Source organism: Coffea arabica, chromosome 8c (assembly GCF_036785885.1).
Source record: "Coffea arabica cultivar ET-39 chromosome 8c, Coffea Arabica ET-39 HiFi, whole genome shotgun sequence".
Classification (NCBI taxonomy): domain Eukaryota; kingdom Viridiplantae; phylum Streptophyta; class Magnoliopsida; order Gentianales; family Rubiaceae; genus Coffea; species Coffea arabica.
The window spans coordinates 39,641,297-39,656,982 of record NC_092325.1 but is presented as its reverse complement, the minus strand read 5'-3'; the positions used below and the strand labels follow the sequence as shown (position 1 = coordinate 39,656,982).

At 38.3% G+C, this 15,686-nt stretch overlaps 3 protein-coding genes and 1 non-coding gene across 4 annotated transcripts; 2 read left to right on the top strand and 2 right to left on the bottom strand.

Moving 5' to 3' along the window:
• Positions 1–564: 564 nt before the first annotated feature.
• LOC113706122 (uncharacterized) lies at positions 565–1,044 on the bottom strand. Its single transcript, XM_027228011.1, has 2 exons — positions 759–1,044; positions 565–695 (listed from the first exon to the last, which is right to left on the bottom strand). Exons 1-2 carry the CDS (start codon positions 1,042–1,044, stop codon positions 565–567), a joined length of 417 nt encoding a protein of 138 aa, XP_027083812.1.
• A 2,796-nt stretch (positions 1,045–3,840) lies between these two features.
• On the bottom strand, positions 3,841–4,680 carry LOC140013569 (uncharacterized). Its single transcript, XM_072062902.1, has 2 exons — positions 4,143–4,680; positions 3,841–4,028 (listed from the first exon to the last, which is right to left on the bottom strand). Exons 1-2 carry the CDS (start codon positions 4,678–4,680, stop codon positions 3,841–3,843), a joined length of 726 nt encoding a protein of 241 aa, XP_071919003.1.
• A 664-nt stretch (positions 4,681–5,344) lies between these two features.
• LOC113707505 (small nucleolar RNA R71) lies at positions 5,345–5,451 on the top strand. Its single transcript, XR_003452234.1, has one exon. It is a non-coding gene; the product is annotated as a small nucleolar RNA R71 (small nucleolar RNA).
• A 3,320-nt stretch (positions 5,452–8,771) lies between these two features.
• LOC113706120 (carotenoid 9,10(9',10')-cleavage dioxygenase 1-like) lies at positions 8,772–15,667 on the top strand. Its single transcript, XM_072062564.1, has 13 exons — positions 8,772–9,876; positions 9,974–10,105; positions 10,218–10,320; positions 12,180–12,439; positions 13,369–13,548; positions 13,653–13,731; positions 13,809–13,890; positions 13,984–14,046; positions 14,145–14,283; positions 14,446–14,764; positions 14,865–14,929; positions 15,025–15,186; positions 15,286–15,667. The coding sequence occupies exons 1-13, from the start codon at positions 9,757–9,759 to the stop codon at positions 15,400–15,402; spliced, it is 1,821 nt and encodes a 606-aa protein (XP_071918665.1). The 5' UTR covers positions 8,772–9,756; the 3' UTR covers positions 15,403–15,667.
• Positions 15,668–15,686: the final 19 nt, after the last annotated feature.

Sequence of the window (15,686 nt, the reverse complement as noted above, 5' to 3'; positions counted from 1 at the left end):
AAAAATTTTTTGTTTTTTGTTTTTTTTGTTTTGTTTTGTTTTGTTTTGTTTTTTTCTTTTTTTTTCCTTTGGTAAAGAAGAAATTTCAAATTCGAAAAAGAACTTGTTTTCTGTTTTTCTTTTTTTTTTCTTCAAAACCTTGTTTCTTCATTTCTCCGAATTTATATTTCAAAATTCTGAATTTTTGAAAAGAAAAATATAGACCTAGGGTTTAAAAGAAAGTTTCCTTTGAGAAAATTTTTTTTTTTTTTTTTGATTGTCAAACGCCGCATGGGCACGCTAAGATTACAAAACATCCACTGACCTCAGGAGACAAAAACACCGCGTGGGCACGCCAAAATTACAAAATATCCACTGACCTCAGGAGACAAAAACACCGCGTGGGCACGCCAAGATGTCACTTCCTGATTCAGTGAAAGAAATATTAATACTGATACTACCTAACGAAGAAACGACAAAATGAAATAAATGAACAACTAGAAACAAGAAAATCAATATTCGGGTTACCTCCCAAAAGAGCGCCTTTCTTTAACGTCTTTGGCTAGACGTTGTCCAAAACTTTGCTTAAACTAAGCAAGTAGGATCCTCCAAGTGCATCATCTCCACCCGTTCAGTTGGAACCCCTTCATAATACGGCTTGAGACGATGACCATTCACTACAAATTTCTTCTCAGTTTTCAAACTTTGGATCTCGACTGCACCATAATGAAAGACATTAGTCACAACAAAAGGACCAATCCAACGAGAACGTAATTTACCTGGAAATAACTTCAATTTGGAGTGGTACAGTAGAACTTTTTGCCCACACTCGAATGTCTTCCTTGAGATCTGTTGGTCATGAAAAATCATATTGTTCTCCTTATAAATTACCGCATTCTCATAGGCTTCATTGCGAATCTCCTCCAACTCCTGTAAATCCAATTTCCGTCGGGCACCGGCCTCTTCTAGGTTCATGTTGCATTGCTTTATCGCCCAAAAAGCCTTGTGCTCAAACTCCACTGGAAGATGACAAGGCTTACCAAATACCAACCTATAGGGGGACATCCCTATAGGCGTCTTGTAAGCGGTCCTGTATGCCCACAAAGCATATTCCAACCTTGAACTCTAATCTTTCCTATCGGGGCGCACCATTTTCTTCAAAATGGACTTAATCTCCCGGTTTGATACCTCCGCTTGACCATTGGTCTGAGGGTGATACGATGTTGAAACCCTGTGGAGTACACCATACTTGCGAAACAACGCAGCTATGGTTTTGTTACAGAAGTGCGTCCCCCTATCACTGACAATGGCTTTTGGCATTCCAAATCGTACAAAAATATTAGACCTAATAAAATCTGCAACTACCTTCGAATCATTAGTCCGAGTGGTCTTAGCCTCCACCCATTTGGACACATAATCAACTGCCAGCAAAATATACAGAAAAACAAATGAAGTAGGAAAAGACCCCATGAAATCTATACCCCAGACATCAAAAATTTCTACAAAAATCATCGGGACTTGGGGCATATGATCTCTACGGGCTATATTACCTACCCCCTGACAACGATCACATGACTTACAAAACACATAAGCATCCTTAAATAATGAAAGCCAATAAAATCCACTTTTCAAAACCTTATGAGCAGTTCTCTTGGGTCCAAAATGACCTCCACAGGCAAAAGTATGACAAAAAGCTAGAATCGATTGAAATTTCATTTCATTTACACATCTCCTCATTACCTAATCCGCACACCTCTTCCACAGTTACGGGTCATCCCAGATAAAATATTTGGCGTCGCTCTTCAATTTATCCCTCTTCGATTTTGGCCAACCTGAAGGAAAATTACTAGTTACCAAATAATTGACCAAGTCAGCATACCAAGGCAATTGAGAATTTAAAGAAAATAAATGCTCTTCAGGGAATGCATCCTTCAATGCTCATTGTCCTCCCCAACTGGTATGCGACTCAAATGGTCTGCTACTAGATTTTCTGAGCCTTTTTTGTCCCTTATCTCAAGGTCAAATTCCTGTAGTAGCAATATCCACCTGATGAGTCTCGGTTTGGCATCTTTCTTGGTCATTAGGTACCTTAACGCTGCATGATCAGAAAATACAATTACTTTAGCTCCTAACAAATATGACCTGAATTTTTCTAGAGCAAAAATAACCGTCAGAAACTCCTTCTCAGTGGTGGAATAATTCAACTGGGCCCAATTCAAAGCCCGGGATGCATAATAGATGACATGAGCCGCCTTTCCTACTCTTTGCCCCAGTACTGCCCCAACAGCATGATCACTGGCATCGCACATGATCTCAAATGGCAAACTCCAATCGGGGGGCTGGATGATTGGGGGTGAAGTCAATAATTCCTTCAACTTGTCGAAGGCTCTCTCACACTTGTCATCAAACTCGAAGGCTACATCCTTTTGCAAGAGTTGGAACAACGGGACCCCAATTTTTGAAAAGTCCTTGATGAACCTTCGATAAAAATCTGCATGTCCAAGAAAAGAACGCACATCCCGCACATTCACGGGGTAAGGCAATGCAGAAATAACGTCTATTTTAGCCTTGTCAACCTCAATGCCCTTAGACGATACAATATGACCCAGGACTATCCCGTGCTCAATCATAAAATAACATTTTTTCCAATTAAGCACGAGATTAGTCTCTATACACCTTATCAGGATCAATTTCAGGTTATCTAGACAAGTATCAAAACTATCACCATACACACTGAAATCATCCATGAAAACCTCTATTATTTTCTCAACATACTCAGAAAAGATGCTTACCATACATCTCTGGAACGTTGCAGGTGCATTGCATAATCCAAATGGCATTCGTCTATAGGCAAAGGTCCCGAACGGGCACGTGAAGGTTGTCTTCTCTTGATCCTCTGGGGCAATTGCTATCTGAAAGTATCCTGAAAATCCATCCAAAAAGCAATAGTAAGCCTTACAAGCTAAACGTTCAACCATTTGGTCAATGAAAGGGAGAGGGAAGTGGTCCTTTTTGGTGACGGCGTTTAGCCTACGGTAGTCTATACACTGCCTCCATCCAGTGGGCTTGCGTACTGGTACGAGCTCACCTGTTTGGTTGGCCTCCACCGTCACTCCTGTCTTCTTTGGGACTACCTGGACCGGGCTCACCCAGGGGCTATCTGATATTGCAAAAATAATCCCTACATCTAACAATTTCAAAATTTCCTTTTTTACAACTTCCATCATGAGGGGGTTGAGCTCCTTTGAGCCTGTCAAACCGGTTTAGCATCCTCTTCCAATCTAATCCGGTGCATACAGATGGCCGGGCTAATCCCCTTAATGTATGCGATTGTCCAACCTATCGCCTCTTTATGCTCTCTAAGGACCCGGATCAATTTCTCCTCCTGGATTTTTGACAATGCCGATGAGATAATCACCGGGAGCGTCTCATTGTCACCCAGATATGCATACTTCAGATGCTCTGGTAAAGGCTTCAACTCCAAGACAGGTGCCTGCACCACGGATGGCAATACCTTCTGGTGAGACTCGGGAATGAATATAGGTGAAACTTCGTACCTTTTCGTGGAGGTTGGCAATGAGTGTAGCGCTCCTATCGTGCACTTTAAATCTTCACTCCACTCCACCTCAGGAGTTGTCTCCAACTCGAGGTGCTTGGTCAAAACTACCTCCAACTCATCCCTGCCAACAGTTTCAAATACTTCCTGCACCGCAGGGTCAAAAGCACTCACAGAGAAAACTGAGCTAAAGTTGGAATTTGAGGAGTATTTCATAGTATCAAAGATATTAAAATGCACAATTTCTCCATCAAATTCCATGGATAAGGTACCCTTATTAACATCAATTTTTGTTTGTGCTGTGCTCATAAAGGGTCTCCCAATAACAAAGGTGAGGGATCAGGGGAATGGTCATCATCCATATCAAGTACATAAAAATCAGCTGGAAACACCAAATCATTAACTTTTACCAACACATCTTCAACCAACCCATCAGGATATGCATTAGTTTGGTCAGCTAATTGAATGATTATTCCAGTTTCTTTTAATGGACCTAATTTCAGAGAAGCATAGATAGATTTAGGCATGACATTAATTGATGCTCCCAGGTCCTACATAGCCTTTCTAATCACAGTGTTGCCTATCCTACAGGGGATAGTAAACATACCTGGGTCCCCGCACTTAGGTGGAAACTTTCTCTGCAGGACCGCTGACACATTCTCCCCAACAATAACCCTTTCATCTCCCCTCAATCGCCTCCGGTTGACACACAAGTCCCTTAGGAATTTGGCATATTTTGGTACTTGCTTGATAGCGTCTAAGAGGGGGATATTTATCTCCACCTTGCGAAACACCTCCAAGATCTCCTTCTCCTTATCTTGCTTCTTCGATTTTTCCAACCTGCTAGGAAAAGGAGGCGGGTTAGTTTTAACTGTAATTATCGGGTCTAGAAGTACCTTTGGATCTGCACCACTGCTGTTCTCTCTCTCAAGCTCAGCCTCGATCTTGTCCTCATCCTTATCCTTAGGGGTCACAGGTTCAGACCCCTGAATTTCCTTGCCACTCCTCAAGATCATGGCGCTCACATTTTTTGGGTTCAACTCAGGCTGAGACGGTAACTTACCCTGGTTCTGGGACTCCAAACGGTTAATCGATGTAGCCATTTGACTTATCTGATTCCTTATGTCCTGCATTTCGGAGTCCATCCTTTACTGATGTTGCATAATGGTTGCCTCCGTTCTTTGCTGATTTTGCGCCATGGTTGTCATCATTTGTTTCATCATCTCCTCCAGAGATGGACTAGAACTTGGGGCCGGAAGTGGTCGGGGTTGGTACTGCTGCTGGTACCCTGGTGGCTTATTTGGCACAAAATTAAACTGCCTGTTCGGTGCCAAGTTGGGCTGCCTATTGCCTCCATAACTGAGGTTGGGATGATCTCTCCACCCAGGATTGTACGTATTCGAGTACGGGTCATAGGGCCTTCTTGGCGCGGGCGCGTGGCCAGCCATGTTCACCTGTTCTGCAGTTTCTTCCTGAATCATTGGGCACATGTCTGCAGAGTGTCCCATACCAGTGCAAATCCCGCACACCCTGGCCTGAGTTGCTCTCTCTACAGCCAGTTGCCTCACAAACGAGGTCAACTCAGTTAGCTGCTGCTGGACAGATGGTGTCTCTATCTCGTTCACCTTGCGTATTGGGACATCCTCTCTCGTACCGAATTTTTGTGAATTCTCTGCCTTCCCCTCTATTAGCTCCCGTGCTTCCTGAGGGGTTTTGTTCACCAGCGCTCCTCCACTTGCAGCATCAATTATGCTCCTGTCTCTGAAAAGGAGCCCCTCATAAAAATACTGTATGATCAACTGCTCACTTATTTGGTGTTGGGGGCACCTGTGCAACAAGTTCTTGAACCGTTCCCAATACTCATAGAGTGACTCCCCTGGATGCTGCTTGATCCCACAAATTTCTTTCCTCAGACTTGCAGCCCTGGACGCAGGAAAATATTTATCCAAAATTTTTTTCTTCAATTGGTCCCATGTGGTGATGCTACCTGGTGACAGGTAGTACAGCCAGTCCTTCGCAGAATCTTTCAAGGAGAAGGGGAATGCCCTCATTTTTATCTGCTCTTCTGTGATTCCCGGGAGTTTCATACTATTGCACACGACATCAAACTCCTGCAGATGCTTATACGGCTCCTCACCTGGTAAGCCATGAAAAGAAGGTAAAAGATAAATTAGACCTGATTTCAATTCAAAGGAAGTGTTATCACTCAAACTCGGGAAAGTAATGCATAAAGGCTGCTGATTTAAATCAGGAGCAGCCAACTCCCTTAATGTTCGTGCATTAGCCATGGAAATTTCTTCTTGCTCTGAGTCACTCGAAGTGTCACCAAATGAATCTGTTGGTTCAACTTCTGGCTCAGGTCTCTGAGATGTAGCACTGGAGTGCTCCTCTCTGAGCTGTCTGGTCTCTTTTCTTGTCCTACGCGCAGTCTTCTCTACCTCAGGGTCAAAAACCAAATTACCTGTACGAGAAGACCGAGGCATACACTAGAAAAATACCAGAAAATTATAGCAAAAATGAACTTAATAAAGAAACAAATAATAACGCCAGTCCCCTGCAACGGCGCCAAAAATTGACAGGTCGTCAGCCTGTGCAATAATAATAATAAATATAGAACCTAGTTATCACTAAGAGCAGTCAATAATTAATCCTAGGTACTGGAGCAGGGACTCTAGGTGTGCAATGGGTTACTTGATTCACCTTGTTCCCGAAGAGTTTGCTTAATCCGATATACCAGAATTAATTAATTGACAAAAATTATTAAATAGTAGACAGTGGCAAGTAGGGTCGTCTCCTCAGGGACTGGAGATATCTGTCTCTTTTTAAAGTCCAATTGATAAGGGGGGATTTCACCGGAATGAAACTAAAAATAATTAAACAATTTAATTAAAAATGAATAAATCACTAGCACAAATATAGCAGGAATTTAATCAGGAATAAATAAATTCTAGCCAAGGATACAACTACTCAGGCACAGTCCATTTATCCGATCATTGATGCAAGAGAGGTTCACTTAATTTATTAATAGACTAGTTATAGCCATCGAGGAACTCTAATGACCAATTTTTCCTTAATTTATAGGTGACCAAGGTACGGCCATTAGTCACCCCTAACCAGAAAAGTACTCTTAGGTACGACCGTAGGAATTAATTTTCCAATTGCATTAATAACCAGAAAAATCTAGCCCAAATCAATAACACGCTACGAGGGTTATTTAAATTAGATTGCACGCTCTCCTAATGTGTAAACACACCAGTTGCCACTAATATTAATCAATCAAACAATTACGGATTTAATTGACTAAATTGGCACGAGATTAATATATCACATTGAACATCGGGCCCTTGACATCCAATTAATAAAATAATCCCATGAAAATTAAATCAGACAACATGCAAATATTAATAGATAAAGGAACACGTGAAAACTAATTAGATCTCACAGATTTTCGAGACTGCGCCGTCGAGTTGACCCTTGACTAGATGGAAGACTTAGCCACGCCGCATAATTAAATCATCACACGAATTATTAAATTGCAAAGGCATAGCGGTTTTTTTTAGGAAGCAAGGAATAAGAGGTGTTTTTCCCATTGGGGAATATTGTCGAACATCTGGCGTGTGTCAGAGGCCAGTCAGGGAAAGGAAAGAAAAACTGAATCTAAACTAAAGACTAAAACTAGAGGTAAAAAGCCGTAAGAAAGATGTTCCCCTTTTTGCTCCTGTACGTCTCTACTTATATCAGCAAAAGGGAGTTGACTAAGGCTATATGGTCTCTGGTCCTCACCAATTGGACACAAGCTGCGCATTTCTTCTTAGTTTTCTTAGCTTTTGTACGTTGCCTCCTTTTGGTCAAATGACTAGTGATCTTTATTCCATGGGCCCCCACCGAAATTGATAAGATGAATTATCAATGCTAGACCCAACTGAATTGCCCCTTAGTAATATGCTCTAGAAAGTCCCTCCATTTGGTAATATTTCTGCTTCACTCCTGAAATTGATTCCAAATACCAAATATGAGTAAATACCAGTAATTAACACAATATTTGTCAGGGATAGAAGGGGAAATTAATAATAAAATTACTAATAAATTATACCCTATCACTTCAGTAATTGTTCACATAATTGATCATTGAAACAAAGGTAATTTCAATTATTTATTAATAAATAGGTTATAACTACCAAAAAAGTGATGGCAGTCAACTCCTCCTTACTGTGTCGGTGATTAAGGTACGTCCGTTAATCACTGCTCTAATTGAGAAATAATCCTAAGTACGCCCATAAGATTTAATTCCCCAATTGTCTTACGTATTAGAGGAGCCCTATTTTAACCAAATAACGCACTACCAGGGTTATTTCAGATTAACCCACGTATTCCCCTGATACAAACCTAATCATGCCAGTTGTCACTATTTCAAGACAATTAAATAATTACGGATTTAATGCCTTAATTGACAATAGATTACCAAATTAACTAATTATCCGGATCCAAAATAATCAATTAATTAAATAATCATAAGTACTGCAATCAAGGAATATGCGAATACCAATAAATAAAAAAAAGATAAAATTAAATCGATTTCATAATTTTTAAACAAACCAGAGCCTCCGTTTTTCCTTGACTATAGTGAAAAAATTAGTTCATATTTGATGCAAAAATCCCATACAAAATCGCAGCAAAAGTCGCGGCCATTGTTTGTGTTTTGGGAAACCCAATTCGTCCGAACAATTGAAAGGCAAACGAAAGTTACAGGGAATGATTGAATCTCCTAGTTGCTCCTAACATCCGTAGAGCAAGGCCACTCAAAAGCCAAGAAGGAAAAGTCAAAGAAGAACTAAGCTCCAGGAGGAAAAATCCTCTGCTACCTCATTCTCTATACTACCTAATTACCAACTAACATTTTTGTTCTCTGCGGCGGTTTTTTCAATGAATCCAAGACTCTCCTTTTTTTCCTTTTGTCTTCGACAATTACTAAAATGGGCAAAAGTTTGCCTTCTCCAACAATGCCCCTGGGATAAGCTCCGTGACTTGGACTCTTTTCCTGTCGAATTGGCACTTGTTATCATATTTTTGTTCTACTCCTTGAAATAAATATAAAATACTAAAAGTAAGTAGAATCCATCAATTAACCCACGTCAAATCAGGTAATAGGGGAAATTAATAATAAAATAAATGATAGAATTGCAACCTATCATAAAATTTGAAGTTTGAATTCTAATTTTGATTACTTAGTATGCATCTAGACTTGTTATGGTATACATTTTCAATGTAAAAAAAAAATTAATCCTTACACTATATCTGTTTGTGTTATTTTTTGTATGTCCATTTGAGCACAAAACTTGTCATTCTGTGAGTTATGTGTCAAGGAGACAGTATCAAGGGAAATACTGGACGAATTAGATAGAACAGGCTAGTTTTTTTTTTTTTTTTTTTGAACCAATAATAGAAATGGATGGATAGTATTTCTATACAAGTCATCTTCTTAATTTGACCAGAGCTACGTAAACAAGCCATTTGAAGTTAACCGGTATTTTGTTTTATTTTTTGGTTCTTTTGTTTTAAGATAACAACAAACTCACAATTGTTAGAGCAATACAATCCGTAAACTAACTTTAGCTGATGACAGTTACAACTCAAGAACCCTACAAATAAAACAATAAATAGTGAGACATGAAATTCAGACATAGTGAAAATTGAACTCAAAATTTCTAAACTCTGCAGTCTTAATTTTGATCACTAAATCAAGGCAATTCGCTAAAAATCAAACGGTTTGGTCTACTAATTAGATTGAGTCTTCAAACTCCGGGAATGGAAAAGAATATCAAATAGACTCTAGGAAATATTGGTACGTTTCCTGTCTGGCTGCATCATTTTTTTATTTTTTTTTGGATAGAAAATAGAGTTCTCATCGACCTTGAACAAGATCAGCCGATAACAATGGCATAACATTGACAAAGCCTAATTCTTATTGGATTAATTTATCTAGAATATGGCTCTATTAGGAATATTCCAAATTTAAATATCGCTTCCACTAAGCATAATGCAGCCAAACTCCACTTCAATTTAACTGTTTCCAAGATGTCGGAAGCAAAGAAAACCTTGATCAATTTGCCTATAAAGATGCACTTTCAACATGGCTGTTTCCAAGTTAATCAACATGATGAACACCATTCAGCTGAATTTCTTCTATAGATAAAACTGAATTCAACAGCCCCAGCAAACAGATGTATACATGCAATTATTCATTTCCGGTGTGTAGCTCTAGCTCATCACAGAGGCCTTCTCTCCCTGTAAAATATGATTTCTCCAGCTTTATTGGAACCTTTCTTCCATTTCCATCCAAGGTAATTTTCTCCCTCTATTTCTGGTGTCGTTTCTTTATGCCTTTTCATTTTTTTTTTTCAATGTTCCTTAACCCGTAAATTGTCTCCATTGGTATAGCCACTGCTGAGAAAGCTGAAGAAAATCTTAACCGGGGTACCTGAAACAATCAAGAAGAATGCGGTGGAACTGATAGATGCATTTGTTGACTTGGCGTTTGATTTTGTTGATCAGCCATTGCTCCCGTCTCAGGTACATGCCTCCATTTTATTTTTCCCGGGGCATAATCCGATATGCATCCAGGAACGCTTAATCTAGGAACAATAATCACATGATAATTAACCAGAAAAAATGATGGGTGCAGACAAATTTTGCTCCGGTAGAAGAGCTGGAAGGGTGTATTCATGTAGCGGATATAGAAGGGATTATTCCAGACGATTTTCCCGACGGAGTTTACATCAGAAACGGTACGTATATTTCGCACCGGCCTCTGATGTGACTGGCGATCCTTAGTCAGGTTCATGGCACGTGCCTACACTGGCCAAAGATACATTTCATTATTAGTTTTTTTTTTCCAATAATTGAAAAGGATTTGAGCTCAGAATCTCTAAATCCCATATTTCAATATTAGGTGTACGATTTCTACAAAAAAAGTTGGTTGACTTTATTGATTTATAAATACTTTTTGAGTAAATCTTATATACACTGACAGTGTATACATTATCACCATTTAATTCATGACATGTGTGTAAAAGTTAAATTTTAAATTTAAATTTTACATATTTATCATTTATCCAATGCTAATAGTATATACACTGTTAGTATAGAAAAATTAATCCATACTTTTTTGTATTGGGTTTTAAAACAAATTTTTTTACCTCAATAATTTGTAGAAAATCAATATACATGTGTATCAAAAGTATCACAAAAAAAATACTTAACATACATATTTCTTCACTTTAATGACGGTTGGAAGCACAAACCCAATGCTTTAAAAGAGTTGTAGGACATTGGTGGTTTTTTTTTTCTTTTTTCTTTTTTCCTAAGAATAACAATGCTTTCCTACTTTTAATTATTTTTAGGGCATTAGTAGGTTTTTTTGGCCTACTCTTGTATGAATTTCCTACTTGCTCTACTGGCTATATGACCGTTGTTATTGTCAAATACAAGAGAAAAAGAAAGAACTATCTCTTTCTGCTCGATCAAAATTTACTTGATCAGTCACTGTTTGACGATGACACTGTACAAATGGTCATCCTCAAAATCTTCAAGAGTCCAGATCTTATATTAGCTTCCATTCTTGGAAATTCGATTTTGCCATCAGCCATGTTGCTGTTGGAAGTAATGGCGTCCTCCAGAAAGAAAATTATACTTCTAGTTGTAGCCTTTGAGTTTTCTTGTTGTACTACTCGTGTCTTTGGATGCCGTCCACTTTAGGAGCTTATTCAATATAGAGGATATTCTCTAAACCTAACCAAGAGATTTATGAAAACTAGTGGACCTAAGTTGTTGAAACATGATGTTGGCCTGGCCGTATGATCAAGAGCTCAAATGATTCTTGATTTCTGAATTACAGGATGGGAGTGTCTTGAATTAGAAGTCAAGGTTGAGAAATTGTGTTACAGTTAGCTCAAAATAAATTGTGTTACAAGGTTGAATTCTTTTACCCTCTTTATTCTAGTTATTTATTATTACTTTTATCTTTATAACACATTTTTCAAAGTTTGAAAAAATTAAGAGAAATCAAGAAGTATTCCCTTGCCCATTATAACCTCCTATTCTTGATCTTTTTCGTGACATTTGTGTAACTTCTGGATTGAGTGTAGTGGTATCAGGATTGTAAGAAATTAAAATGTTAAACACTGGGGAAATTTTAATTTAATTACATAAGCGGGCACTAAGGCATAATATATCTTTTCATGATGGTTGGCATAGTGCCAAATTAATTGATTTAACATCCAGCTTATGCAGCCCACTAGATTTCAATATGTAGTGTCCAGTCTTTCAAAAAAAAAAGGGGGGGGGGGGGGGTAAGGATCTAGGCCATGCATCCAAAAAACTTTTGATTTTTGTGCAAAGGCTTAGATGATTGCAATGTAATGATACATAATTTATTCTGTTAGACTGTTTCCTACAAAGTAATTTCGTTTGCTTCTGAAATATGTTTCGATGTGTAAATAATTGACCACGGAATTATGTTTCTGTATTTAACGATGTAAGATTGGCTAATATGGACAGAAACTGCATACCAAATAAATGTTTGTCGCATTTCCAATTAGTCAATTACCAACTTAATAATTCCAGACTGAAATCTATGAATTTGCAGGACCGAACCCACTTTTTGGAGGATACAAATCAGCAATTTCTATGTTTGGAAAATCAAGCCATACATGGATAGAAGGAGAAGGAATGCTTCATGCAATATATTTTAATAAACTGAGCAGTGGCACCAGGACCATTTCATACAAAAACAGATATGTCCAATCAGATACATTCAAATATGAAATAGCAAGAAGAAAGCCTGCTTTCCTTCCAGCAATCGAAGGAGATTCACCAGCTGTTTTTTCTGCTCTTATGCTGAACTTGGTAGGCTGGCATTATTAAAATTCACTTGATTTATTAAATAATAATGTGGGATCATATTTTAGTTACCTGATGATTAATAAGTGTACTTATGATTAAAACGTGTGCCAGCTACAGCTGACTAACACAGCTAGTATTACTGTATTTGTTAATTATTGCATGGAATGATTATTTCATAAAATTTTTTCTCGAGTCAAAAAGTTTCTTGGATCATTATAGTATATGACTGAAGACTAGGAGGCTAAATTGCATTCATCAGACTAAAGTTTCATTTTCCATTTTACCCATTGATTTTTTTTTTTTTTGGGTGTCAATTTAGCTATTGAATTTCTAAGATTGCACATCACATCACAGAAAAGAATATCATATGATTTTGCTTTATACATCAGCATAATGAAGACACATGATTGGAGGAAGGGACGGGATAATTAAGGCTCCAGAATAGTCAGGAATTTAGGATGGGGCAATCCTCAAGCCACCTGTTTATTTATGCCTTGCTTATGAAGTGCCTTGTCCTTAAGTAGAAGGGCAGTGACAATTTTGGAATATGCATATTAGATTACCAAAAAAGCACCCGAGATTGTTACTTTTTAAAATACTGTTCATTAAATTGTTTGAATAGTAAATTCTTCATCAAATATTGTTTGAATCCACTTCCTGATTAAGATGCTTATTTCCTGATCCAAATTAGTACCCTATTTGCACCAGGAAACTACAGAAATCCTGCCAGTCTAGAACATTAATCAAGAAAACAGTAACTCCGTCCAAATTAGCACAATAACGATAATGATTGAACTAATTAGTCGCAAGATTACTAACAGGATAGCTAATCCCTGACTGTTGAAACATTTGAGTCCCTAGCCTTCTAAGAATTCTACACAATGCTGTTGTAGTCACCTTCTGACAACTTGAGTTTATGTTTCTCGTCTCAGTTGAGATTTGGCACTGTTGACAAATTCCTTAGCAATACCAACGTTTTTGAGCATTCTGGGAGATTCTATGCGATTGCTGAGAATCATGCACCTCAAGAAATTGACATCAAGACACTTGAAACTATAGGAAAATGGGACCTTCATGGAGCTTGGGATGGACCCTTTACCAGCCACCCCAAGGTACTCAAACAATTCACATGTATGATGTATCATGAATGTCATCACTATGGTAACTTTACATATATGAACTGAGATTAGTTTTTCATGCTTTCTAAGGGATACAGAAAGTTTTATCAACAGGAGAACTTGTAGTGTTTGGGGTTAGTGCACAAAGGCCACATATGAAGCTGGGAGTCCTATCAGGTAAGGTTTTGTTCGATTTTATCACTGATTAGCCTCCAACAATAGCCGCTGGTTGAGACATTTTCCCCCCTGGACAGCTGACGGGAGGAAAATGAAACATCAAGTGGACCTTGGACTAAAAAGGTGCACTCTTTGCCATGACATAGGGGTTACAGAAAGGTAGTCTATCTTAATCTAGTCGGAGCATGTGTTAGTCCAAAATAACTAATTTAATTATGACACTATCTTCATAAGTTTCAACTCATTTTGCAGCTATAATGTGATCATGGATTTTCCGCTAACTATAGACATGAATCGACTGATGACTGGTGGCCCGTATGTACTCCTTAGATCAATATTCGTGTCTTTTAATGAATATAGATCAGATTTTTGGAATATGTTCCAGTCATCTCTTTCATTTGTTGGCTTTGTAGACTAATAAGGTATGAGACAGAAGGATATGCAAGAATTGGAGTAATGCCTCGTTATGGAGATGCTAAGTCCATCAGGTGGTTTGAGGTGGAAGCATGCGCTGCACTTCACATGATTAATTGTTTCGAGGATGGTGATGAGGTAATTATTGATTCTTCATCAAATAATCAAGCTAATTTTTACCTGAAAAGATAATTTGTTTCTGTTTTTGGTGCACATGTACCAGTCCTTAAATTGAAAGCTACCTCATCGTTGTAACAACTAACAATTGACACATTTTGAAGTTATTATTGCACTGAGCAGATTGTGGTGATGGCGTGCAGAGCTCGTGGATCAATTATACCAGGACCTGAATTTGGTTCTAACAAATTTGAGTGGTTTTCCAGAGGTTTTAAGCATATAAGGTCAGTAGATACATCTCAGAAAGATTTACAGGATGGAGCATTTTTTAGTCGTGTTTATGAGTGGAGATTGAACATTGAATCTGGAGAGGTTAAAGGAAGATATCTTACTGGGACAGAGTTTTCTATGGAATTCCCTGTTATAAATGAGAAATTTACTGGTGTTAAAAATAAATATGGATACACACAGGTTGTTGATTCTACGGCAAGCTCAAACTCAGGTACCCATGTAACTGCCATCTCTGTAGAGTCTAGACGCAAGTCTTGCCCTCTGCCAAGAGCTTTCTTAATTAAAATCGACTGGGTGATTGAAATTCTCAGGGATGGCAAAATACGGTGGACTTGCAAAGCTTTATTTTGAAGACAAAGCATTTGACCTTTCACTGGTACCGTTTCCTCTGCTATTCTTCTGTGCTTTTCTTGAAGTTTCGAATTCCCCCTCTTTTATTGTTTTCTGAAATACCAAAATCATTGATTCTAGTTGGATTACCAGCCTGAAGAGTCCATGAAGGTTGAGCGTCACAAGTTTCAAGAAAACACATTTTGTTCAGGAGCCACCTTTGTCCCTAACTCTGTTGGTGTTGAAGAGGATGATGGTTGGATCATCGCGTTTGTACACGATGAACGGACTAATATATCTCAGGCAAGTTATATCACATTTATTAAGGTAGAGAGTGTGTAGAAGGTATTGTGTATTGATTCCTTAGCAATAAGTTTTACAACTGCCATGCCCTCTATCCAGGTCTATGTCATTGATGCCAAGAAGTTTGCAAGTGAACCAATTGCCAAGATCACGCTTCCAAGTAGAGTGCCGTATGGTTTTCATGGAGCTTTTCTGGCATTATGTTCACAAGGCTAGCAATATCTTTGGCGTGAGATCAATGTGGAGTTATAAATTGCATAAATTTAAATTCTAGAGGCGTGCTTGTTTGCACATTCAGGGAATACCAAGGTTTATAGACATTTCGGCAGAGGGTACATTCCTTTTCTTGTGTAAAAGTTCTTTCTTGTCTGTAAGATTTACCTATTTTTCGTTTGAAATCTAGTTGTCAGATCTAATATGTGAAAGAAATAACAATTCAGAGCTATCTAGGGTGTTAGATGTGCATGGTTGCCCTCCTTCATTTTTGTCCTTGTGGTATT